The 26,293-nt window shown below is 36.3% G+C and overlaps 1 protein-coding gene across 1 annotated transcript in view; it reads right to left on the bottom strand.

Moving 5' to 3' along the window:
* Positions 1-26,293, bottom strand: part of LOC148946241 (cholesterol transporter ABCA5-like) — a 133,365-nt gene that overhangs the window by 78,546 nt on the left and 28,526 nt on the right. Inside the window, exons 9-10 of the mRNA XM_089097644.1 lie at positions 23,695-23,938; positions 3,752-3,918 (exon numbers count right to left, since the gene is read on the bottom strand). Of these exons, the coding sequence (XP_088953770.1) occupies positions 3,752-3,918; positions 23,695-23,938 (411 nt within the window). The remainder of the gene's footprint in view (positions 1-3,751; positions 3,919-23,694; positions 23,939-26,293) is intronic.

Here is a 26,293-nt window from a genome sequence, read left to right as displayed (position 1 = left end):
ATCGATACCATTTGTTCTGCTGTATCCCCTAGGTGTTTGTGAAATATTGACAAGAAAGTCAGCCTCGATTGTAACGTATGGTGACTTAACTTTTCGATATGTATTATTTTTCTTTTTTAAGGGATCTTCTTTTTCGGCTTATACAATGGAAGGCTCTAAGCCAAGGTCTCTGAAAATGTGAGTTTTTTCCCCATATTTCACAAACAATTCATCTTTTAAATCGATTATTTAAAACTGTTTTTTAGCAAACTTGTCGTCTCTCTTCAAAATTCACCCTCAGCCCCAAAAATTCCTATGTATGCCTTATTTATTTTCTCATTTAAGGACTTGAGTGGCTGTATCATAAATCTAAGCTTTAATCTACAATATATTACTGCCTAATCTTCTTCCATTGTCATTTTGATAATTCTGTGTTACCTTTTCAAAAACCCCTTGGGCAGCATCCCGTCTAGGCTAAGATTTTGAGTGATAATCCTATCATAATCTATTTTTATTATATATATAACTATCTCACTGTGCTCATTAAATAATACTGAAGAAACATTTGAACTCTTGAATCAGATTGCACCCTAAGACACCAAAAATTGCTATTCAGAGTAATCATTATGCGCCAATACATTCTGGATGACACGGTCCTTATGCCCTTAAAATGTTTTATAAATGTAATCAATGAGTTGAGTTGACCAAAGACAAGATGAATTATTAGTGCATATTTCAAGCATATTCACGGGTAATGTAAGAATGAAGTTCGCATGTTTGAAATCCGCATACTATCATGTACATCGCGGTCCTCGTTTGTACAAAAAAAGATCTTAGGAATGTTTCTCTATGAAACAAAAACAAATAATGTAACACAATGGACACAATGTAAACTTGCTCACTAACAAGTCAATTGAAAGGCTACTAAAAAAAGCGCACGGTTTACTATGAATTTCGCACAGCCTTTATAAATGTTTCTTCCATAAAAAATACGGGGTGCTCCTTTTCATAAGTATTAAGTATGATGGCACTAGACCCTTAAGGTCCAATCCGCTGGTGCTGATCTCCGTTTCTTGGCCCTTCAGCCAGGAAGCACAGTGGGGGGTTGGGGGCCAGCCAACTCCTTTTCATAACTTTTTTTGTAATAAATCTTGGACAATACCATGCAACACAGCTCAAGACAGTATAATCTGGAATAGACCTCTATTAAATGTCGCCCAAAAGATTGCATTTGAAGTGTGTACGCAAGGACATCTATGTTCCATCCACGGGAAATTTAACTCGTCTCGAGTTAATAAAGTAATTTCACTCTTATTTGGAGCCTGTTTAAGCTAAGGTCTTTGGCATACGCTCAGTGTCGTTAGGCTTCAAATTAGAACATTGAGCAGTGTCTTAATTATTTGCAATTTAAGCGATACATATGCTTGTCAGCCCAACTTGGCGCTTGAGAGCCGCTAAACAATTTATTTTCATTATTGGGTTTTTGTGGGGCATAAAACAGTCTCTGGTCAACCCTCCTCCCACTAGTTTTTGAGGAAACCATTGTTAGTTGTGAATTCTTATGGATAAGCCTCACAATTTTATCACTTTCATCAACAAGTCCGAAATTCTATTAAAAAAATTTCACATTTTACGGCAAGTGCTAAAAAGATATTTCCTTCTGTCAAGCGCCTAGTTTGCACGAAACATGGCTCTTTTGTAATCCAAACCAATATTTTCTAGTTTTTTATCGATAGTCAACTGTTGTTTTCACGGTAACAAATAAGCCGGTTGGAGATTCGGTAAAACAAGTCGTTCTGGGAATTTTTAAATAGTTCGTCAGACTGTATTTTCGAGATAACACCTTTAAATTAGGTGTTGTTTTTTTTAGACCACACTGACGTTCTAAGACAAACAAATAAACTATCAAATGGGGATAAATCTATTTATTTAGACAGCGCAAAAACAGGCACGAAAGTCCAGATATTTCGGTCGCATATACAGCGACCGTCTTCAGTAGAAATACTAAAATAATAAAATTGAAACTAGCATATATATATATTTATATACCATAAATTAAACACTTTTTTAGGCCATTCGCAAAATAATTAACTTCCAGAATATTCGTTGGACAATTTTCAGAAAGAGTTCATTTGCAAAGTTCATTCAAAGTTCTGGCCTTTAGATCTTTTCCTTAGTGCTCCCAAAATGTCAAACAATTTCTCAATGAAGGTGGTAAAGCCTTCCTTGTCTTCTAATTGCAAACCAAATGTTGAGTTTATAGATGTTTACTGGGTCGGTCTGATTTCCCCATATATATGTCGAGTTATTCATTTTGTTGTATAGAAATATGATAGTATCAGTCTTATTATTTAAGTATTTCTACTGAAGACTGTTGGTGTATATGAGATTGAAATGTATGGACTTTATTACCTGTTTTTTCACTGTCTAAATAAATGGATTTATCCCTATTTCAAAGTTTATTTGTTTTTCAGACTGTTCCTTGATCTAATCATCCGTATCAGCAAATAGCGTCTCCAAAGCCCGTTTATTATTAATATTTTATTAGAACAACAATCGGGCACAAATTTTCTATTGAACGTGAGTTAAAACAGCAATGGTTCCTTTTGTTCCATCTGATAGGTTTTTCATAGAAATTCTCTCTGGTTCTGAGAATAAGGAAAATATTTGCACCTGAATAGTATTTTCTTGTTAGCCGGTCACTGTTTTTAGAGAACCTCTGGTCAGTGCTAAAATGACCCCAAGTGTATTATCTAGAAGTTATTATAAAAACAAGGTATTTTCTGATGAAGATAACATTACAGGCCTGTTTTCACGCTAGCCAGGGCTTTTATTCATGCAAAAACAAAATTTTCGCGTTTCTTGTTCTCGGTTAACTTTAGTTTTCTTGGTAACCGAGAAGTTGGTTTTAGCTTCGGTCAAGCAAACGATTCAGAGAATATCTGGGACAATTCGTTTTACTGTTCCTTGTCTTGCTCAGCATCGCATTCATCTTTATTAGCAAATAATATCACAAGAGCGAGTTTGTTATCTAGGTTTTATGAGACAATATAATGGAAATATACTTTCTGTCAATGGTATGATTACACCAGCAATGATTCCTTTGTTTTTCCAGCCAAGTTCTTGTGTGTAAATCCTCTCCAGTTATGAGAGCCCGACATGGTTTTTCCCCTGATCAGTAATTTCGCATAAATTGTCCACAGTTTTAGCTGGACTTCTGGACAGCGCGAAGATAGGCCCTATAGTCTTATGTGAACTCTGGTTCCTTCTGACAAGTTTTTTCGCACAAAGAATCTTCGGCTCTCAGAGTCAGAAGCACTTTCACCCCTAATCGGTATTTTTGCATTAATCGGACACTGTTTTGAATGAGTTTTCTGGTCAGCGTTAAAACTGGCCCCAAGGTGGAGTAAGTGTTAAATATTTAAACAAAAATTATATGTGATTATCAGCATTACTAATGAAAGTTATATAGCTAATGATGATTGTGAGGAGAATCTAATAGGAATGTACCTGCAATCTACCTTAAAATAATACAAGAATTTTTCATTACAAACGCAGTATCACTGTTTATTTTAAAAGTACAGTAACGTAGTTTATGCAATGAAATTATAATATTCCAAAAGAGCTGTTTTAAGAAGTTCTTTATATAGTTAGCTTAACATTTTACCATATTAAGTTTAAACGACATCTATTACCTATTTTTAATTACCAGTACTTCAGATCAAAGTCATATATACTAAAATCACACAAGAGTGTAAGTGAGACTACTTACCCTAATTCTAGCAAAGAATTCCAAATGTTCTTTTGGAGTTAAGTTATCAAGCAGTATGTCATGCTGTGGACAAACGCCGAAGCTCTTCCGAATTTCTTTCATGGAGCTGGGATCTCTTATATCCATTCCCTCGATATAAGCGGTACCTTCAGACGGACTAGTTACTCCTGATAAAAAAGTTAAGCATATTGCTAAGATACTCCTTTTTTGTAAAGATACACGATTACGTTTCATATACATGACAAGAAATGGAATTTTTGTCACTCTATGAGAAGGTTTAATAATTGTAAAAGTGCCTCAAAATTCTTTGAGAATTAAACAATAGGTAAAAAAATGCAATGAATTGGGCAATTTGAATTCCTTTGCTACTCCATAATTTATAATTTGCAAAATTCAACCCATACAACTATTGTTGCTTCTCAAAGAGTAAAACTATTTCCGTGTAGGTAAGAACAAAATTCTGCAGATACAAATAGACATACACACAAGGATGTATTTTTTTTAAAAAGTGGCAAAATGGCAGCGAACGATGGGGTGTATTAAATTTAAAGAGGTAAAAATGTGAAACACAAAGATAGTTATTAGAAATTTTCTATGAACCTTGAACTTTTTTTTAGTAAGGAACAGGAGGATTATGCAGGCCCATAATATTCTCCTCTGCGCAAAAGCATAACGATGTTGTACTTGTGTTCAAGACCCATGGCCAAACAAAAAAAATTAAGCAAGTGGAACAGTTGAACAGCGATCGTAGGAAATATGAGCTCCCCAATTCAAGGAACATTTATATGTGTAACAGCCTAGAGTCTCAAGTCATATTATTTTAAGTTTAGTTGTTCGCATTCAAGATATATATATATATATATATGTATATATATATATATATATATATATATATATATATATATATATATATATATATATATATATATATATATATATATATATATATATATATATATATATATATATATATATATATATATATATATATATATATATATATATATATATATATATATATATATATATATATATATATATATATATATATATATATATATATATATATATATATATATATATGTAAAAGAGGATAAAAAAGAGCAAATTTATTCGCTTCAGCTGACAAGGGATTGTCAATAAACAAAATAAACTTACAAAAATAAATATCAACAACAAAAATCTAAAGTAAAAAGGATTAAATTCAGGTAAGTAAACCAAGAGAAAAAGAAATATTAAGGAATAAAATCAAAGGCTTTTTTTCGTAGATAAAAGAAATTAATAGTGTTAGCACTCAAAAGTTCCAAATAGGTATAGCATAGTCTTCTATATTTTAAGGACTGAAAAGAAGAAAAAGCTTTTTTCTAGCTAAAACAACCGTCCTTATTGAATATGGTCGTATTTATGCCAGTTTTGAACCAGTATTTCTTTCTGGGTTAATCCTCATTTTGAGACTTTTTAAGTTGAATTTTAAGTTTGACAGATTTTTTCGTTATCACTGGCAGGGCAATCGCGCTGCCTAAGTAAAGAACGATGTAGCACAATGTATTATTTATTTATTTTTTTCTTTAAACCAGGGCACTTCCTATCGAAGGAGTTGTCGTAAAAACTTTGAAAAGGGGTCATTCGATTGGAAATTGAAGTGGCTCGTGCCCTTTTTAATAGTCGAAAGTGATTGGAAGGCAACTAACAACCCTTCCACGCCCACCATTTTCCCAAACACATCCAATCAAAATTTTAAAATAGCCATTTTGTTCAGCTTAGTTGATTTCCAGATAGAAATTATAATTTTGAGGAGGACACTCCCCACAGCCCTCAGGGCAAGGGTTGTTAGTTATGCCCTGGGGGCATATAAGGTTTTTATAGAAAGCGTTGTCGTAGAGACTTCAGAAAATGATCATTAGATTGGAAATTCAAATACATAGTGCCCTTTTTAATAGTCGAAAGTGATTGGAGGGCAACTAACCCCCCTCTCACGCTCACCTTTTCCCCAAACACATCCACTCAAAATTTTGAGACAGCCATTTTGTTCAACGTAGTTGAATGTTCTGGAAATTAGGTCTTTGGGGATGACAGCCCCCCCCACAGTCCCCAGGGCAAGGGTTGTAAGTTATGCCCTGGGGGCATATAAGGTTTTTTATAGAAAGCGTTGTCGTAGAAACTTCAAAAAGGGTTCATTTCATTAGAAATTAAAATGGCTAGTGCCCTTTTTAATAGTTGAAAGTGATTGGAAGTCAACTAACACCCCTTCCACGCCCACCATTTATCCAAACACATCCAATCAAAATTTTGAGATAGCCATTTTGTTCAAAGTAGTTGAAAGGTCCGGAAATTATATCTTTGAGGATAAAACCTCCCCCCAGCCCTCAGGGTACGAGTTGTAAGTTATGCCTTGGGGAATATAAGGTTTTATAGAAAGCGTTTTCGTAGAAACTTCAAAAAGGGCTCATTTGATTAAAAATTCAAAGGGCTAGTGCCCTTTTACTAGTCGAAAGTGATCTAAGGGCAACTAACCCCCCTCTCACACCCATCTTTTTCCCAAACACATCCATTCAAAATTTTTAGATAGCCATTTTGTTCAACGTAGTTAAAAGTTTTAGAAGTTAGGTCTTTGAGTATGATAACCCCCCTCAAAGTCCTCGGGGCAAGGGTTGTAAGTTATGCCCTGGGGGCATATAAGGTTTTTATAGATAGTGATGCTGTAGAAACTTCAAAAAGGGCTCATTTGATTGGAAATTAGAAGGGCTTGTGCCCTTTTTAATAGTAGAAAGTGATTGGAAAATAACTAACACCCCTCTCAAACCCACCATTTCCCCAAACAAATCCAAGCAAAACTTTTTAGATAGCCATTTTTTCGACGTAATTGACAAGTCTGGAAAGTATGTTTTTGAGGATGACACTCCCCCTAGATCCCTCAGAGCGAGGGTTGTAAGTTATACACTGGGGGCAAATATGGTTTTTTTATAGAAAACGCTGTCGTAGAAACTTCAAAAAGGAATCATTCGATTGGAAATTTAAAGGCTAGTGCCCTTTTTAATAGTCGAAAGTGATTGGAGGGCAAGTAACCACCCTCTTAAGCCCATCATTTCCCAAACACATCCAACATTTTGTTCAACATAGTTGAAAGGTCCAGAAATTATGTCTTTGAGGATGACAACCCCCTCACAGCCCTCAGGGCAAGGGTTGTAAGTTATGCCCTGGGGCATATAAGGTTTCTATAAAAAGCGTTGTTGTAGAAACTTCAAAAAGGGCTCATTTGATTGGAAATTGAAAGGGCTAGTGCCATTTTTAATAGTCGGAAGTGATTGGAGGGAAACTAACCCCCCTCTCGCGCCCACCATTTCCCCAAACACATCCAATCAAAATATAGAAATAGCAGTTTTCTTCAACGTAATTAAAAGTTCTGGAAATTAGGTCTTCGAAGGATGACAACCCGCCCCCCCCCCCAGCCCTCAGGGCAAGGGTTGTAAGTTATGCCCTGGGGCATATAAGGTTTTTATTGAAAGCGTTGTCGTAGATACTTCAAAAGGGCTCATTAAATTAGAAATTGAAAGAGCTAGTACCTTTTTTAATAGTTGAAAGTGATTGGAGAGCAGCTAACACCTCTCTGACGCCCACCAATTCCCCAAACACATCTAATCAAATTTTTGGGATAGCCATTTTGTTCTACGTAGTTTAAAGTTCTGTATTTAGGTCTTTGAGGATGACAACCTCCTCACAGCCCTCAAGGCAAGGGTTGTAATTTATACCCTGGAAGCATATAAGGTGTTTATAGAAAGCATTGTCGTAGAAACTCAAAAAGGGCTCATTCGATTGGAAATTGAAAGGGCTAGTGCCCTTTTTAATAGTGGAAAGTCATTGGAAGGCTTGACATTTTTATAGTAAAGATCGATATGGGTACAATGTATTATTATTTTTATTTATTTATTTTTTTTTTTTTATTTTTTTTTTTTTTTAGACCAGGTTACTTCGTATCAAAGGAGTTGTCATAGGAACTTCGAAAAGGGCTAATTCGATTGAAAATAGAAAGTGCTAATGCCCTTTTTAATAGTCGAAATTGATTGGACGGCAACATGTCCCCCTTCCTACCCTCCCATTTGCCCATTATGTTTAAAAACTAAATGTTGCCTTAAGATTAAATCAAAATGCACTGTGTTAGTGCTAATTCCCAATAAGGCAACTCAGCAGTATCCCAAGAACGACTGAAGGTATTGTGTTCAAACTTTCGAGGCTACTTCTGCTCTTAAAATATAACCAAATCAAAATAGCGTATAAAACGAACAGAAATTAATTAAAAAAAAAATTCCATAAAATAAATTTTTAAAAGAAAAGTAAAGAACTCTATTAAACCAAAAATGAGCAAAAATAAAACAAAATAATCTACCAAGCGTGAAACTACCACAAATCAGCATCGATAAATAAATGAAACCGAAAATGAACAGAAATTACAATAAATAACCGAGTCATACTCAAAACGAGCAGAAATTAACACGAGTAGGGCTCAAAACCACTATGCCTTCCCAAGGCCAGAACATAATTCGCACTTTGCTGAAAAAAAATGCAAATGAATGTACATTGTCAGTTTAGTATACATATACTGATATTTAACAATCAAAATGTTAATATTATTTGACTTATTAAAGTTATAAAAGTAAAAACATTTATATTTTTTTAGTAAAGTGCAAATTATGTTCTGGCCTTGGGAAGGCATAGGGATTTTGAGCCTAACTCATGCTAATTTCTGCTCGTTTTGAGTTTGACTTGGTTATTTATTATAATTTCTGTTCGTTTTGGGTTTCATTTATTTGTCGGTGCAGATTTCTGGTAGTTTCACGCTTGGTAGATTATTTGATTTTATTTTTGTTCGTTTTTGGTTTAATGGAGTTCTTTACTTATCTTTGAAAACTTATTTTGTGGGAAAAGTTTTTTTGATTAATCTTGGAACAAATCCAATCTAAATTTATGGAGTTGCTTCCTAGCTCACTTAATATGGTACTTGATGGCTTTGCCAAACACAGTGTCTTAGTTAGGTCTCTCTGTTTTGAAATTAATTAAAAGAAACTGTTTCCACAACAAAAGTTTTTTTTTTAAAGTAAAGAAACCCATAAAACCAAAAAAGAAAAAAAATAGAATCAAATAATCTACCAAGCATCCAACTACCACAAATCAGTATTAATAGATAAATGAAACCCAAAGCGAACAGAAATTAAAATGAATAACAGTCAAACTCAAAAAGAGTAGAAATTAATATGAGCAGGGTTCAAAACCCCTATGCTTTCTAAAAGCCAGAATATAATTTGTACTAATTTCTGTTCTTTTTGGTTTTCTTTTATTTATTGATACTGATTTGTGGTTGTTGTAAGCTTTGTAGATTATTTGATTATATTTTGATTCATTTTTGGTTTAAAAGAGTTCTTTGTTTTTTTTGAAAAACTTATTTTGGGGGAAAAGTTTTTTAAATTAATTTCTGTTCGTTTAATATTGATGTTGTCTTTTCCAGGGAAAAAGAAGATAACAGTTTGAATATTTCCGATTTTCCTTTAAGAATGGAATTTAAAATTTATAGAATGGCTGCTATTTATATGCTGGAGAAAAATTTTCAGCAATTTATAACAACATAAACAATTTTGAAAGTCATGACACACATATTAGTGTTTAATTTAGTCATATACATCCTCTAGTTGACCTGATAAATAAAAGTTAATATCCCTCCCAAAAGATTATATCTATGCTCTTTCATAGCCTCGATACAATTGCACTATTTTGATGTAGTAAAGTTTTAAGAGTAGAAGTAGCAATAGAAGTAGCCCCGAAAATTTGAACTTAATACCCTCAGTCATTCTTGTTATATTGCTGAGATGTCTTATTGATAACCAGCATACAAACAGTGTGTTTTGATTTAACAACTTTTAATTTTTAAGTAAAATGGGCAAATTACATAACTGTGGGGGTTGACCGACCCAATAACCTGAGAGATATACTTACTAGACCGTTCAGCTATGCTGAACAAAATGGCTGTCTTAAAATTTTGACTGGAAGTGTCTGGAAAATTATGAGCTAAATAGGAGGGCTGATTACCCTCTAGTCACTTTTGACTCTTAAGAGGGCACTAGAACTTTTCATTTTCAATCAAATTAGCTCCTTTAAAGTATCAATGATGCTACTAGCTATGATAGCGCATCGCTGCCTATGTCCTTATATGCCCTATAGTGCTTAAATGCCCCTTTAATACCTGCATGCATATAGGTTTTTTGTTTAATTGAAACTCCTTCTAAACGTTCCCTAAAAGTTTGAACTTAATGCCATTAGTGTCGTTAGTTACAGTAACCATTGAAGCAGAATTACATGAATACACACAGTGTCTTCTGGCTAGCTCAAAATCCACAACCCATGAAAGCATGAGGGTGAAATTTTCAGAGAATATATCTGTTGTACGGATGACAACCTGCTATTCGTATGCAGGTTGTCAAAAAGGCATATTAGCAATATTTTAGGAATAGTTTCGTGAGTGAAATTAAAACTTACAGCGCTTGTTGTGGGGGATGTTGGACTAATCAAAAGACATATTTGCATCATAATACTAATGCATCTACTACCACTACTACTACTATTACTCTTACTGCTACTACTACTACTGCTACTAAAGCTAAGACTACTACTATTAGCTCTACTCCTACTGCTACTACTATAGTTACTGGTGCTACTACTACAACTAATAAATCTAAGGGTATTAAGGCGAAAATTTTGGGCAATATTGTAACTGTATTGAAATAAATCCATACAATCTATGCCCATATAGGTTGTCAAGAGGGCGTATCAGTAATGTTTCAGGACCGGTTGATGCTATTAAGTTAAAAATTTCATCGCGTGTTTAAGGGGATGTTGAAAAAAAGGTGTTATTTCAACATTATTTGCATACTGCTACTAATACTACTACTGCTAATACAACTATGCATAATTACTGAACCTGTCAACAATGCTGAAAAATTGATGTCTTAAAAATTTTTTTGTATATTTGTCATGTGAAATAATGGGCGTGGGGGGTGGGAGGTTTCTCTCAAATCACTTTGACTCTTAAAAACGGCACTATAACTTCCAATTTAAAACCAAATGAGACCCATCTGAATTTAATACGGCCACCTATTCCATAAAACACCCATATGCCCCCAAGTCATAACTTAAAGCCCTTGTCCCAGGGCTCTGGGGGATTGTGACAACCCTGGAAACATTGTTATATGTTCTTTGGACTATTTTAAACACAATTGTCACCAATTGTGTTTAACAATTGGTGACAATTGTTAAACACAATTTCAATCAGATGCATTTGTTGAAAAGAGGGGTAGTCGGGGGGGGGTCTACTTGTCCTCCATCACTATTGACTCTTAAAAGTGAACTAGAACTTCCAATTACGTCCAAATGAGCCACCTCTAAAGCTTGTACAACCATTCCTTTCATAAGAACCTTAAATGCTCCAGGGGCATATCTTACAACCTTGCCCTCAGACTCTGGTGGTTTGTATCAACCTCAAAAGCCTTGTTATGTCATATTTGGACTTTTTTTTTTATAAAAGGAGTGTCTCAAAATATCTATCGGATACATATCAGGAAAACAAGACGTGTTTGTGTGTGTGTGTGTGGGGGGGGGGGGGGTAGCTGCGTTCTGATCACTTTGACTCTCAAAAAGGGCAATAGAACTTATGATTACCAATCCAATGAGTTCTGTCCAAAGCATATACGACCACCCTTTTTATAAGGCTGTTTGCTCTCATATCACCTTGACTCTTAAAAAGGGCACTATAACTTCCAATTTCAAATCAAATAAGCCCCATCTTATGTTTATACGACCACCCATTCCATAAAAACTTTATATGCCCTCATAAAATAACTTACAACCCTATCCCCAGGGCGCTGGGGAGGGGGGGGGTTGTCATCCCTAGAGACATTATTATATGTTTTTTGGACTATTTTGAAAAAAAATCGCTATATCATACTTTCAATCAGATGTATTTGGTGAAAAGAGGGGTTTTATGGGAGGGGAGGGGCTAAATACCTTCAATCACTTTTGACGCTTGAAAGGGAACTAGAAATTCCAATTTTCAATCAAATGAGCCCCTTCTAAAGTTAAACAATCATCCCTTCCATAAAAACCTTAAATACCCCCTGGGCATAACTTACAACCCTCTCCCCTAATCTCTGGGGTTTGTTTCAACCCCAAAAGCCTTGTTATATGATATTTAGACTATTTTGAATAAAGTGGCTATCTCAAAATTTCTATTAGATGCATTTCAGGACAATATGACGTGTGTGTGTGCTGGGGGGGGGGGGTAGCTGCCCACCGATCACTTTGACTCTTGAAAACAGCTCTAGACCGTCTAATTACCAATCCAATAAGGCCTCTCCGAAGTTTATATGACTATTTTTTCTATAAAAACCTTATATGCCCTCAGGGCACAACTTACAACCCTTGCCCTGAGGACTGTGGGTATTTGTCATCCTCAAAGACATAATTTTCGGACCTTTCAAATATCTTGAACAAAATAGCTATCTCAAAATTTTGATTAGAAGTGTTTACGGAAATGATGGGCGTGGAGGAGGGGGGGGGGGGTCATTTGCCCTCTGATCACATTCGACTAATAAAAAAGGCACTAGTTCTCTCAATTTCCAATCAAATGAGCTCTTTTTGAAGCTTCCACGGCAACACTTTCTATAAAAAAAACTTATATACCCCAAGGGCATAACTTACAACCCTTATCCTGAGGGCCATGAAGGGAGAGGGGGTTGCCATCCTCAAAGAGATAATTTCCAGACATTTACACTATGTTGAACAAAATGGTCATATCAAAATGTTGCTCGGAAATGTTTGGGGAAATGATAGGCATGGGGGGCATTCGCCCTTCGATCGCTTTTGTCTATTAATTAGGGCACTAGCCCTCTCATTGAATGAGCCCATTTTGAAGTTTCTATGACAACGCTTTCTATAAGAACCTTATATGCCCCCAGGGCATAACTTACAACCTTTGCCCTGAAGTCTGTGGGGGTTGTCATCCTCAAAGACATAATTTCCAGACCTTTCAACTACGTTGAACAAAATGACTATATTAAAATTTTGATTGGATGTGTTTTGGGAAATGGTGGGCGGGAGAGAGGGGTTAGTTGCCCTCCAATCACTTTCGAATATTGAAAAGGGCACTAGCCGTCTCAATTTCCAGTCGAAAGAACCCTTTTTGAAGTTTCTACGACAACGTTTTCTATAAGCACCTTATATGCGCCCAGGGCATAACTTACAAACCTCACCCTGACGGATGTAGGGGGGGGGGTCGTCATCGTCAAAGACCTAGTTTCCAGAACTTTCAACTACGTTGAACAAAATGGCTATCTCAAAACTTAGATTGGATGTATTTGGGGAAATAGTGGATGTGAGAGGGGAGTTAGTTGCCCTTCAATCACTGTCAACTATTAAAAAGGACACTAGACCTTTCAATTTCCAATCGGATGAGCCCTTTTTGAAGTTTCTACGACAACACTTTCTATAAAAACCTTATATGCACCCAGCTCTGCTCAACTTACAACCCTTGCTCTGAGGGCTGTAGGGGGGGGGGGGTCATCCTCAAAGACCTAATTTCCGGACTTTTCAAATACGTTGAACCAAATGGCTATCTCAAAATTTTGATTGAAAGTGTTTGGAGAAATGATGGGCATGAGAGGGAGTTAGTTGCCCTCCAAACATTTTCGAGTATTAAAAATGGCACTAGCCCTATCAATTTCCAATCGAATGATCCCTTTTAGCAGTTTCTACGACAACGCTTTCTGTATAAATCGTATATGTCCCCAGGGCATAACTGACAGCCCTTTCCATGAGGGCTGGGGGGATGTCATCCTCAAAGACATAATTTTCGGATCTTTCAATTACGTTGAACAAAATGGCTATCTCAAAATTTTGATGGAGCGTGTTTTGGGATATGGTGGGCGTGGAAAGGGTGTCTGTTGCCTTCCAATCACTTTCGGCTATTAAAAAGGGCAAAAGCCCTTCCAATTTCCAATCGAATGAGCCCATTTTTGAAGTTTCTTTCGACAACATTTTCGATACGAAGTGCACTGGTCTAAAAGAAAAAACAAAAAATAATACATCGTGCCAACATCGTTCTTTACTTAGGGAGCGCTATTGCGCTGCCTATTAACTTGCCAACAACCAATGCCTTTTCTGTAAAAAAAAAAAAAAAAAATATATCTTATCCTTCAAACATATACGTTATGAAACTGCTGTAAGAAGATGCTGACATCTATGTAGGCCTTTTCGAAGTAAAAGCTCCTTTTTTGGGCAATTATTTTCAATTTGTAATACAAGGGCGCTCGAAGAGAAAAATTGGCTTTAAAAATTTGTTCAATAATTTCATTTATTGAACGATAAATTTTCACAAAATACACAAAAGAGCACCCCCCCCCCTGAAAAGGTCCGTGGCCAGAGAAAAAGGGAAGAGAGTAGAAAAAACTATTAAATGAATCGTAAACAAAATATATATACATAAAATAAATCGTAAAATTATTACTATAAAGCCATCCTTATGCATGGAAAATGACGCTAGAATAGCTTAAAAATCCATTTTATAGTATTTATTTCCATAACCTTTATTATAGCTAATAAAAAAAAACACAACCTGCCCAGTCTTTAACCTTTGATTTCTGGAGGTAACCCTTACAAACGATATAAGCGTTTCGTACATATTAAAGGGCTCATTGCATATTGTAACATTTTCTATGAATTTTGCAGAGATATGAGATTTTTCTTACTTACAACAGACGATAACATTTTTATAGCGCAATAAAAATGAGTGACGACAATCAAACTTATTTATTATTTGATCATTTGGTGATTCAAGCCTATTCTGCCAATAATTCCGGAAATTTTTCGAAAGATCAACTCAACAGTGATTAATATGTTCTTAAAGCATATTAAAAATGAATTACGATAATCAGACTAATTTATTATTTGGCAATTTACTCGTGTCAAGTTTTATTGCAGTTTTCAGTTTCCAATTGTTTCATTGCCACAAAAATATAACATCAACGTGATATTTAAAATTACTCTTTAAACACTTAGGAATAGATCCGCAAAACGAACAGCAAGTCTCAAAATCAGCTAAGTTTTGAACAGTTCAGGGATAAACTGTAAATAAGGAGTACCTTGGGCTAATATTAACCAAAACTCTTAAAAACCAAACTTTGATAGCAATAAATCATAGACAGCACAATAGCGCAGTCTAAGTAAAAACCGATAAGCATTCCATGTATTATTATTTTTCCTCAAGCCATTTCATATGGAAGGAGTTGTAGAAACTTCAGAGGGGGCTACAAAACTTCGGATATAGCCATTTTGTTCAAAATAGTTAAAAGGTCCAATAGCTATGCCTCCAAGGATAGTGATTCCCCCTAAAAGTCCTTGGAGCAAGAGCTTTGGGTTATGCAAGTTGATCATTGTTTACATATAGGCTTTGTTATTGGGAAAGAGGTGCATGTTGGATGCTGGGTCTCCAAAAACGCTAAAGGTGTTAGGGTGAAAATTTCAGGGAATGTTGAAGGGCATGCTGAATTAAATCGAAATTTACTATGTGCATGTAAGTTGACAAAAGGGCGTATCGGCCCTATCTATTATTACTATTATTACTTATTATTACTATTATTACTTCTGCTCTTACAATTTAAATAAATCAAAGGATTATAAGGGTATCCAGGTTGTCAAAGAGCATAAATAGAATTTTTTGGGCATGATATTAAGCTTTATTTTTCAGGTCAAATTGAGGAGGTATAACCTTAAACTAAACAATACTATTTGTGTCAGGATTAAAAATTGTTAAAAAGTTTCTCCAACATGGAAATAGCAAGCCAAACTATGGATTCTTATAGAAAAGAAAGCTGATAAGATATAAAATATTTTTTTCTATAAAAAAGATTGTCAATAAAAAAAGAACAAAAATTAATTTAAAAAGCCTTTTCCACAAAACAAGTTTTTCAAAGAAAATAAACATGAATAGGGCTGACAACACCCATGCATTCTCAACACCAGTACATAATTTGCACTTTACGAAAAACAAAGTACATTTAAAAAGTTTTCGCTTTTTTTACTTTAATAATAAAAATTTATTAAACTTTAAGGAATAAATATCAGTATATCTGTATGAAACTGAAAATCTAAGGTCTTTTTTTTTTTTTTTTTTTTTTTTTTAGGAAAGTGCAAATTATGTTCTGGTCTTGAGATGGCATGGGGGTTGTCAGCCTTACTCATGTTAATATTTGCTTGTTTTAGTTTGAATTAGTTATTTAATGTAATTTCTGTTTGTTTTGAGTTTGATTTATCTATTGATGGTGCTTTGCGGTAGTTTTACCCTTGGAAGGTTATTTGACTATTTCTGCTCATTTTTGGCTTAGTGGAGCATTTTACTTTTCTTCGAAAAGCTTGTTTTGTGGAAAAAGTTTTTTTAAATTAATGATGAAAAAGGGCAAGTAGATCATTGTGTATGTGTGAGGATGTGTCCACCTGATGCCTCAAAAAAAACAGTTTTATGGCGAAATTTTCCAACTCTCCGTGAACCTTCAGATAAATATAGAAGAAAGTCTGGGCGTTGAGACAAAATTAGTCTTTCATCTCCCTTCATTTGGGTTAAGACTAAATATAGGGCCTGTGGGACGATAGCCACTTTCTTGTATGTTGTGTAAATCTTTTTATAAGTAACATAAAAATTACTTCTACTTCGGAAGTAATGTGGAAACAAACTTCGGCATGTGGAAGCTCCACAAACCGAAGTTTTTTTTTTAATTCTTTAAGGACGAGTGCTCGAACACAAAGACCATTTCAAGATTCAAGATTCATTTAATGAAAATAGCTGTCGTATTTACGGCTGACACCGCAACTAAATTACGCTACCCTTCACGACAATATATAAATATACAGTAAGTACGATTAATAACACTAGTAAAAAAAGGAACGAGTTAATTTCTGAAACGATTTGTCCTGCAGCGTATTGGTTCCAGCTTATTCATATGGCGTGTGTTTCTGTTGACTGTGGCGGTGGGGGTTAGTAGGAATCGGTGTTTATCACTCGAAAGAACGGAGTGCCCAAATTTGCACATTAGCTGTAATCTTCGTTCTTTAAATGTTGGGATTTGTAGAGCTGCGAGGGCTGAATCATAAGTAACATATTTGATTCCTAGAATGATGTTTACGGCTCGTTTTTGCACTGTCTCAAGTTCATAATTAAGGTGATCGATGTTATGTACTTGAGGCCCCCGAACTGGGCACGCGTATTCAAGCAGAGGGCGTACGTTACACGTTTACGCGAACAGCAATTGCTTTATAGAAAAATTCCCAATCGACGTAGTGAGGTTAAGGGTCGCAGCGCGTAGTTGCCCTTTCTCACAAGATTCGTGACGTGAGGCCCAAACGAACAATCGTCACTGAATGTCACACGAAGGACAACTGCAGTCGACGTGGTAGGGTACTAGTGGTCGGGGCAAGCAACATCTCTTTTTACAGGATTGAAGTCCATCACTTTTGTCTTCTTCACATTATCCTGGAGCCCGTTTGTACTAAGTAGGTCAATAAATTTATCTTTTTAGGCCGGTATTAAAATGATGGATTATTTAAAACTTCTATATGAGGTACCTAAGCAAGGATCACAAATCGTCCACAGATTTGAATTCTCCGTCACTGTTGTAAAACAGAATTAAGTTGGTGACGGAAAATATTCAGAGAGCAGCAAGCACGGGGTCTTGAGAAATACCATATATTAGTTCAGCCGATTTCAAATCATCAATGTTATCCCGGAAAAGCATAATGACGCACTGGTGTTGACGTCTCAAGAAGTCCAATACTAATGGCAGAATAGTCTGTCTAGCGCCCATTCGTTTTAGATTCTGCAAAGCCGTGATGTGACGGATCAGGTCGAAGGCCTTACGATAATCGGTCAAAAGGAGATCAGCTATGGTATCCCCTTTGTCTAGCCATTCTACTATTAAGTGGTAAAGTCATACTAAATAGTGAGTCGTGCTACTGCCTTTCAGGCACCCATACTGGTAAGGGTCGAGGCCAGGGCTTATTTATGACAAAAGTTCACGGTAAATAAATGGACTGGTCACTTTGGCTAGATTGGGGGTTATTGATATGGGCCGGAGCTCGTCACAAGTTTTGGGGTATTTTGTTTTAGGAATAACACGGACGTAGGCTTTCTTTCAGGCCTGAGGGAACTTTTGCTCTCTGAAGCATTGGTTGATAGTAGACGTCACAGGTTTAGCTAGAAAAGGTGCATACTCAATGAGCAGCTTGACGGGCAGCTCACCTGGATATGAAGCATTTAATTGAAACAAGTGGTATTTTTAAAGCACAACAAAACTTTAATGAAAAGAGCAGAGGTTTGAGGGGATAAGGAGCAGAGGTTTAGGGGGCTCTTTACTTTCATCCAAAAATAGTTTTTATTCAACAATAATTAGACAACCTTTTAATTTTAAATAGTACAAATTACGTTTATGCTTTACATTCCACATGGCGTGGCTGGGCTTGGCATATTTAATGAAATTTGACAGTAAAGCTAATTATATTTGGGTAAACTAATACTAGACACTAGCTATAAAAATGTTGCCTTTTGCGTCGCCAATTACCTCACACATTCTTACATTATTGACAAAAGCTTCTTCGGTTTCGTGATACAAAGCCCGAGTTCAACGCCCACAAAAACTGCGAAAACATCTCCACGACAAAACAACCCTACACTCATATCTAAAATTAAGATCAGTTTCTGTTTGGTGGGCAAGGGACGGAGTTCAACAGAAAAACCCTATCCATGGTGACTTTTTTGGGATTATATTCTGCGTATTTTAATTTTTATTGAAGTTTACTTTGTTTTGGAGACATATAATTATTTGTATTTTAATGACGTGGGTATTGTAAAATGGTATATTTACATATGGTCATACTTTGGCCTACATTTTAAGCAAAGCCATCTTTAGAGCCTTTTGCTTCTGATGGCAGATGTATTTCTTTATTTTATGGATGTAGACCCTTAATAGGTTCAAACAAATATTTAATAGTTAATGACCCACTCACATTGAATTTTGGTTAATGTTCAAATTGCGAATTAGCTAGTTCAATTGATTGGGAATTGTACCCATATCTAATAATTGTTGATTGTTTTTAAGATTTCATATAATAGCGTATTATATAGCTTAATAATGATTGTATAACATAAGGTCATGACGACGAGGACGTACATATCGTTCATTACAAAAGACTATAACGCCTAGAGCCTAGAGACTGTCATTATTTATGGTTATAACGCCCTAGTGTGTACTGAACACCATTACATAAGGCTGTAACATATACGGCGTCGGCTATTAGACTTGTCTCTCGCAAGAAGTAAGTTGTGCTGGAGATTTACAGCTGATTTTAGTCCCAGCAGCTAGTTTAATTATTTTACAGTTGGATAAATATAGTTGCCCCTTGATTTATTGTAAGGTATATTTTTGGTTGCAAAATATACTGTATTTGTTTAAATAAATAAAAAAATAATAATAAATAAATAAAAATGTGTTCACCAATTTTTGGCTTCTACGTTAGGGTATTTGATTTGACTACAGTGAAGTCAGCTATAGTTCATTTCAAATTATTTGGGAAAATTCGGAGATAAAGTTAACACATGCAAATTTCTATCAAAGCATTTTCTTTTAACTATAAAGAGAATTAGATTTATCACCACGTGCGCAATTCTTTGTTTTTGACTTGCACTCTTTGAGTAAAGACAAAGACTCTTTCAGTAAAGACGCCTTGATTTATACCCTTTTTAGGTATTGGAAGTTGGCACCCTGATGGTATGCTAAAAGCAAGGAACAAAACATAACAGAGGAGAATTTTTTTCGTTTTATTTGTAGTAAATTGTATTTTTAATCATTTGCGTACGGTAAAATCAGTATTTATGGTATGGTATAATATTGATTACATAAGGTGATAACACCTTGGGTTGACAAGCCGTCATTACATAAGGTCGTAACGCCTTGGGCGTACAGACTGGCATTACATAAGGTCATAATTCCTTGGTTGTTAAGTCTGTAAGGCCTGTAAGGCCTATTCGGTTGTCCTGGTTGTAAGGTCTGTTTGGGCATGAGATACGACCTTGACTCTCTCGACAGCCTGGGTGGAGCGAGAGCTTAAAAATGTCACGACGCACCTTTAACTTCACAGGCGCCAAACGTCAGCCCAAAGTTTAGTTTGTTGTCACCAACCGGACAAGTAGAGGACAGAAAGTTCATATCAGTTGACAGAAAGTAATTTCTTGACCTTAGAGTCTCCCACATGAGTGGCTCTGAGCATGCTGTCATACAGTGACCTCATGTTAGGTGCTGTCATAAGAAGGTTAAAGGCATAAAACTTCTCTCCTGACACTATCCCAAAACTGATGAAGTTCTGTGAATCTATCAAGAGATGTCAGCAACATATTTCAAATATTCTTCTAGAACGTACTCAAATTTGATGCTCATGAGAAGAGACACTGTCTTGATACTTCCTGACTTGGCTTTGGAGATTAGAAACGAACTGAGATCATCATCTCTGGGAAGTATTTCTTGTTTTCCTCCGACTTTAAGGACCTGACTCAGAGAAAGAGGTTAGGATTCACCTTCAAAAGCAAAATCTATCACTTCAAAGTGAGACCAGCCCTTTCAGCTATCCTCAAGTCCAGCCATGTTCTGCTGCGTGGTAGGTGCCATCGTGACCTATTGCCACCTTCAAGCCATCCAAGTGTATGCTTACATGGTCGAATGGCTTCTGCACAATTACCAAAATTCAGTTGTACAAAACAATATAAGGACCATTATGATTCTCCTACTCATGCTTGGGTTCATTCTGAGCGAGAAATCAGAATTGTAATCTATGCGACGAATCAGATTTTTCGGATTTCCGGTAGACATGGAGGTAAAGAGGGTATACCTAACCCCGGAAAATATTCACAACTTGATTTATAGAATCAGGACAGTTCCATAAAAAATCACATACCTCAGTAAGACAACTGGTGAAGTAAATTAGACTCATTGATGTAGGCTCAAGAGCAATTCCTCTCAACAGACTACATCTCAGAAAATGTCAATTACTAATACTCCAGTTGTGGGACAGGTCGTGGAACAACATAGATTTAAACATCCCGATTACGATGAAAGAGGCATTTTCACCATGGCTCAACAAAGATTGGCTGAATCAAGGCCTTCCTCTCTATCCCCCTATTGTTTCTAAAACAATACTCACCGACAGCTCAGCTTACGGGCGGGTGGGTATCTAGAGAACACACATTGGTACATTTCGGGGACTTGGTCTCCACAAGAGAAATCTCTTCATATAAATTGCCTCGAGATGAAAGCGGTAACAAACACAATCAAAGCCTTTGCGGAGGAGCTATGAAACGAAGTAGTCATAGTAGCGACAGACATCTCGACAGTATTCAACTACATAAACAAAGAGGTCGGAACCCATTCCTTCTCCCTAGATAAGGAATTCATTAAACTCTTCGAGATTACGATGACCTGAACGTTCAGTTCACGACAAGACACATCTCTGGGGTATTCAACCTAGTAGCAGACACACTGTCATGAGAAGGAAAAGGTCTGTCCACGGAATGGAGTCTCAACGAGAGTGTCTTCAGAGCAGTGTCAAAAAAGTACTCGATAGAATCGGAAGATCGACGCGTATTTTTCACCAGTTCCCGATTCTCTTGCAATTGGCACACATGCCCTAGTCCATGATTAGTCGGACAAACACAGCTATGCCTTTCCTCCATTTGCCCTGATACCAAAGGTTCTAGAGAAGGTTCAGAATTCTGTGAACTGCCAAAACAACGCTAATTGCTCCGAAATGGCCTAACCAAGCATAGTCCACGAATCTTCTCAACCTGTTAATATACTTGCTTATATCCATTGGAGATCAGGCGGATCTCCTCCAGCAAGGTCAACTGCGCCACACAAAACTAAGGAATCTAAATTTACAAGACTGACAGATATCGAGCGTGGACACGAAAACACAGGATTTTCTAAGGAATCAGCCCGTGCAATTGCTCGGCCCTGGCGAAGATCCTCAATTAAACTGTATAATGGAATGTGGCAAGTGTTCGTGGGCTGGTGTAGTGAAAGGAAGTTTAATCCACTCGAAGCCAAGACCCAGACAGTAGCAGAATTTATGTTACATCTAAAGACTAGTCAAAACTTTGCACCATCAACAATAGAAGGTTATAAAACAGCAGTATGCAGAAAGCTAGCTCTATCTACAGGAATAGATATCAGTAAGGATACTAGTTTGACGAAAATGGATACAGAATTTTTCGTACGAGGCATCGAGAACTCAACACGATATTCCTGCCTGAGATCTGGGCCGTGTCCTAAAATATCTAAAATCCCCACGATTTCTTGACTTGTTGAATATCAGTATCAAAGATCTTACTTTCAAGACGGTATTCATTACTACCATAGCATGAGAGCCCCATGAGATACCTTCTCCTATCCTTTTACCTGCGCTAGATTTAGATCCAGTCTTGTATCCAGTGAGGATGTTATCGACATACGCAAAGCGAACGGCTAACGTGGCGATTAGAAATGAGAGGAAGATATTTTTCTTTCCCTTTTCTAAGATAAAACCACGAGAAGTGGCAGTGGGAACTATTTTTTCTTGGATAATACAGATCCTAACTATGGCACATGATACAGCAAAAGAAGATCGTAAAAAAGGGAAAGCACACGACACAAGATCCATGGCGGTGTCGTGGGTGCTATCAAAATCTGTACCGCTTGCTGATACAATGTGTGCTGCTGGCTGGTCTTCGGAGACTACACCAAGACAACATTGCCTTCATGAAATAGAAGATCGAATTGATGCTCTAAATTTCGTCGCGGCTCAGACAATTATATAGTTATGCATTGAAATATTTGAGCTTGAAAATAAATTATATATTAGCTGTTTAGGAACCCACCACCAAATCGGTTGGAATCTAGGCTTTTGTCAATAATGTAACAATTTGTGAGGTAATTGGGGACGCCAAAGCCGAACTTTTGAATGAAAGTTCAGTATGGCTAGCCACAATACTTACCTCACACATTGGTATATAGAGACCCTCCCTTCTTCCAGGTTCTAGAGGGCTATACGAGCTATCAGAGATTTAGGTGCAAAACAGAAACTGATCTTGATTTATATATGTGTGTAGGGTTGTTTTGTCGTGGAGATGTTTTCGGAGAATTTTTTTGGGGTGTTGAACTCCGGCTTGGTATTACAAAGCCAAGGAAGCTTTTGTCAATAATGTACCAATATGTGAGGTAAGTATTGTGGCTAGCCAAACTGAACTTTCATTCGAAATTTCGGCTTTGTTGAGAAGCAAGCGCACCAATCTTAAGTTATTTAAGAGGTATACTCTACTACTGATCCTCAACTTCTGACAGCCCATCAACAGATGGGATATAGACTAATGAACACACCTATTGCCGTCTGATTTTTAGCGTAGGGTAGCTAGAATTTTCTTCTTTTTTTCTTTTTTTTTTACTCGTATCCTTTCTGCGTAATATAGGTTTAGAAAGGTAAATAAACAAATTTATTTTATATACTTTTTAAGTAAATAAATACCTTTATATAATATTTTTTACAATTCAGGAGTAGAAACATTTAGAAAAATTGTAAAATAAGGAACACTTGAGAATTAAGACATAGGTACCAGTCAAAAAAGTTTTTTTAAAAGAATTTAAAGCCATGGATTGAAGAAATACAAGCATAATACCAACTACCTTCTATGTGCTTTTCATCTCAAATGGATAAGCAATTCATTAGGCGATCTTTGGAGTGTTGATTTTTTTGAGGCTAAGTCTGGATTGTCATTTGGCATTTTTATGCCTCTTAGAATTCTCAAAAAATATATAATAAACACTAAAAATTACCTGTTAGCATATTGATAAGCGTTGTTTTTCCTGCTCCATTATGACCCAAGATTGCAGTTATATGTCCTTCATAACAATTAAGGGCGATTCCTCTAACAGCACTCACGGAAGGTTTTCCCCATTCTTTGAAGTTCTTTGTAATGCCTTGAATTCGAATCATTTCTTTTCCAATAGATTCTCTTGAAACCGCTTCGATATCAGCATCATTCTCGTCTTCTGAATTTGATTCAAATGACTTTATTTTCTAAATGACAATTAAATATTAGACAGTCAGTATTTTATATATTTTATTTCAGCAAAGCTTATAATAAAAGACACAGTAAGTGGATTATACTATGATTTCTATCTACAAATATGTCAGATGGCCAAGAAAACTAGAAAGGATTTAATGCGAAAATGTCCAGCCGGGGTCATATGCCATCTGAAGACGTTTTACCAGTTGGGTGTTAAGTTGCAAGATGTTGCCGCTGAGTCTAAAGTCTGGTAGCAGGCCAGGTATATGAAAAGGAAGGGTAAAATATCAGCTCTTTGCCCCAAAATTGAGGATTAGTTCTATTTTGGGGCGTCGAAGCAACGGGCCCTTCTGACCTGAGCTTCGGCTCAGTGGTTGAGTTTGCCGATGTTAATAAGAATTATGATAATCTACCTCTTTTTATATACTACCTTTTTTATATAATCTACCAATTTACTTCTACCTCTTTTACTTCTTTTTATATAGCTTCTAAGTACCAAAACTCCAAACAAAACTCGACCGTTCCATTCATGAACTACATATGTTGTATCTTAAGCACTGGCTAAGATATTTCAGCAGTTGCTAAAAGCTCTAAAATGTCTATAAATCATCTGGCTTTGTTATGTTGATTGCTCTCATCTTTAACTGAAACATTATCATATCTTTCACAGCACTTCGGTCTTGTATTTGTCTATTAGTCTTACAAAATTATAACTAAAAGTGAGAGATAAAATTCTAGTGTAGCTGAGTAATTATGCTTTGTTAGATCTGTTTGAAACATTGACTTTATGCTCAATCACCAGGTGATCATGTCAACAAGTTCACCTAATGTACGTGCCAACGAAATTATTCCGTATTTCTATTCCTCTTTGCAAAGTTTCTTGACCATTTACGTGGTAGGACCAGGGTTGCCACCTGGTGAGAAAAATCAATAGATTTTAGTGATTTTCATCAGTAATCTATTGATTTACGTGCTGATTTAGTTATTTTTTTCTTTAGGCAGTATAAAATATTACTAGAAATAGTTATAAATCACTAGGGGTGGCAACCCTGGGTAGAACTATCGTCAGTTCTTTGGTATCCGAATGGCGTCTCTCTGTATCTCAAGTTTAGACAGCTGCTTGCTAGTTTATGGTAAAGAGGATATTTAACCCTCCCGTGGGCGCTGGTGCATTTTGAGGACACTTTGCCTTACCCCACCTCCAACTTAAAACTCACTGTTTTTTTCTACCAGAACTTCAGTGCTATCTCTTCTTAATAGGTCTTTCTATCGTATTGCACTAGGCATCTACCGAAGAGTTTTAAAACCTAGAAAAGGTGGCGGTCAATATCAGGAATAAATAATTGTACTCAAACACAAAAGGTGAGTTCAAATTCTGATTTTTTTTTGTTTCTAACCCAGAAATTTTTGAGTTGCGTGAATTTTTCTCCTGAATTTACTAGCCTATTTGCTATATGCTGCTTGCTCTTTTTTTGTTTTACAAGCATTTAGGTTATGGTTTGTGGCCATCTTCTTTTTGTCCACTCATGAGGACATCGCCAAATTCTTTCCTGATGCAGAATCACCACCACTGTCTACGTCTGAGGACAGTGGAAGTTGACGTTATCACTCTGATTCAGGTAGATGGTGATCCTGTACATTATGTCCACGTTTGAGCATTGTGCCCGTTTGTTGTCTACCGTAAAAAAATGAAAAAAAATGATAATGATAAAGTAAATTTTATTTTGCAGATGCGAAGTAAGTTGACTGACGAAGAAGCCAACAAAATCATATTTGATGAGGAAAGTGACATCAATTACGAAGCGTAAGATGTAGATCTTACAAGTGATGAAGAGGACGGTCAAAACACAACCTGGGTCTCATCTCAAGTTGCAGACACTTCCTTCGGTCACAAGTAATTACTCAACAGAGTGCCGAGGTTGTATCTGAAAGCGATTCAAATGACGAAGAGCCACCACCTTCCTCAAAAAGGATAAGAACTTATTCTAGTAAGCAACCAGCTGCATATATATCAACCAAACGAACAGATAGCAGTGACACGGTTCGGAACGACAATTCTACGCCATCAGTAAGCAGTGTTGCCAGGAAACCAAAAGTGAAGAGGGCAAGGCTATGGAAGGTAAGTGGGGATAACCCTATTGGAGAAAGCGTACCCCCTTTTACCGGTGAGCTAAGCATCCTCTGAAATCTAAACGAGGAGGCAGACGTTGTTGACTATTTCGAAGCGTTGATGACTTCTGAAATCCTGGAAATGATAGTCCGTGAGTCTAATTGCTACGATATGAGAAAAATTGGCTATGAACTTGATCTTACCGTTGCTGAACTCTACATTTATCTTGGCTGTTTATTGGCGATGAGCAACGTTC

This window comes from Artemia sp. Qi Xiang Cuo, chromosome 12 (assembly GCF_049724085.1).
Source record: "Artemia sp. Qi Xiang Cuo chromosome 12, ASM4972408v1, whole genome shotgun sequence".
Lineage (NCBI taxonomy): Eukaryota > Metazoa > Arthropoda > Branchiopoda > Anostraca > Artemiidae > Artemia > Artemia sp. Qi Xiang Cuo.
Note: the sequence above shows the minus strand (reverse complement) of the source record. Positions and strands in the feature narration are given on the sequence as shown.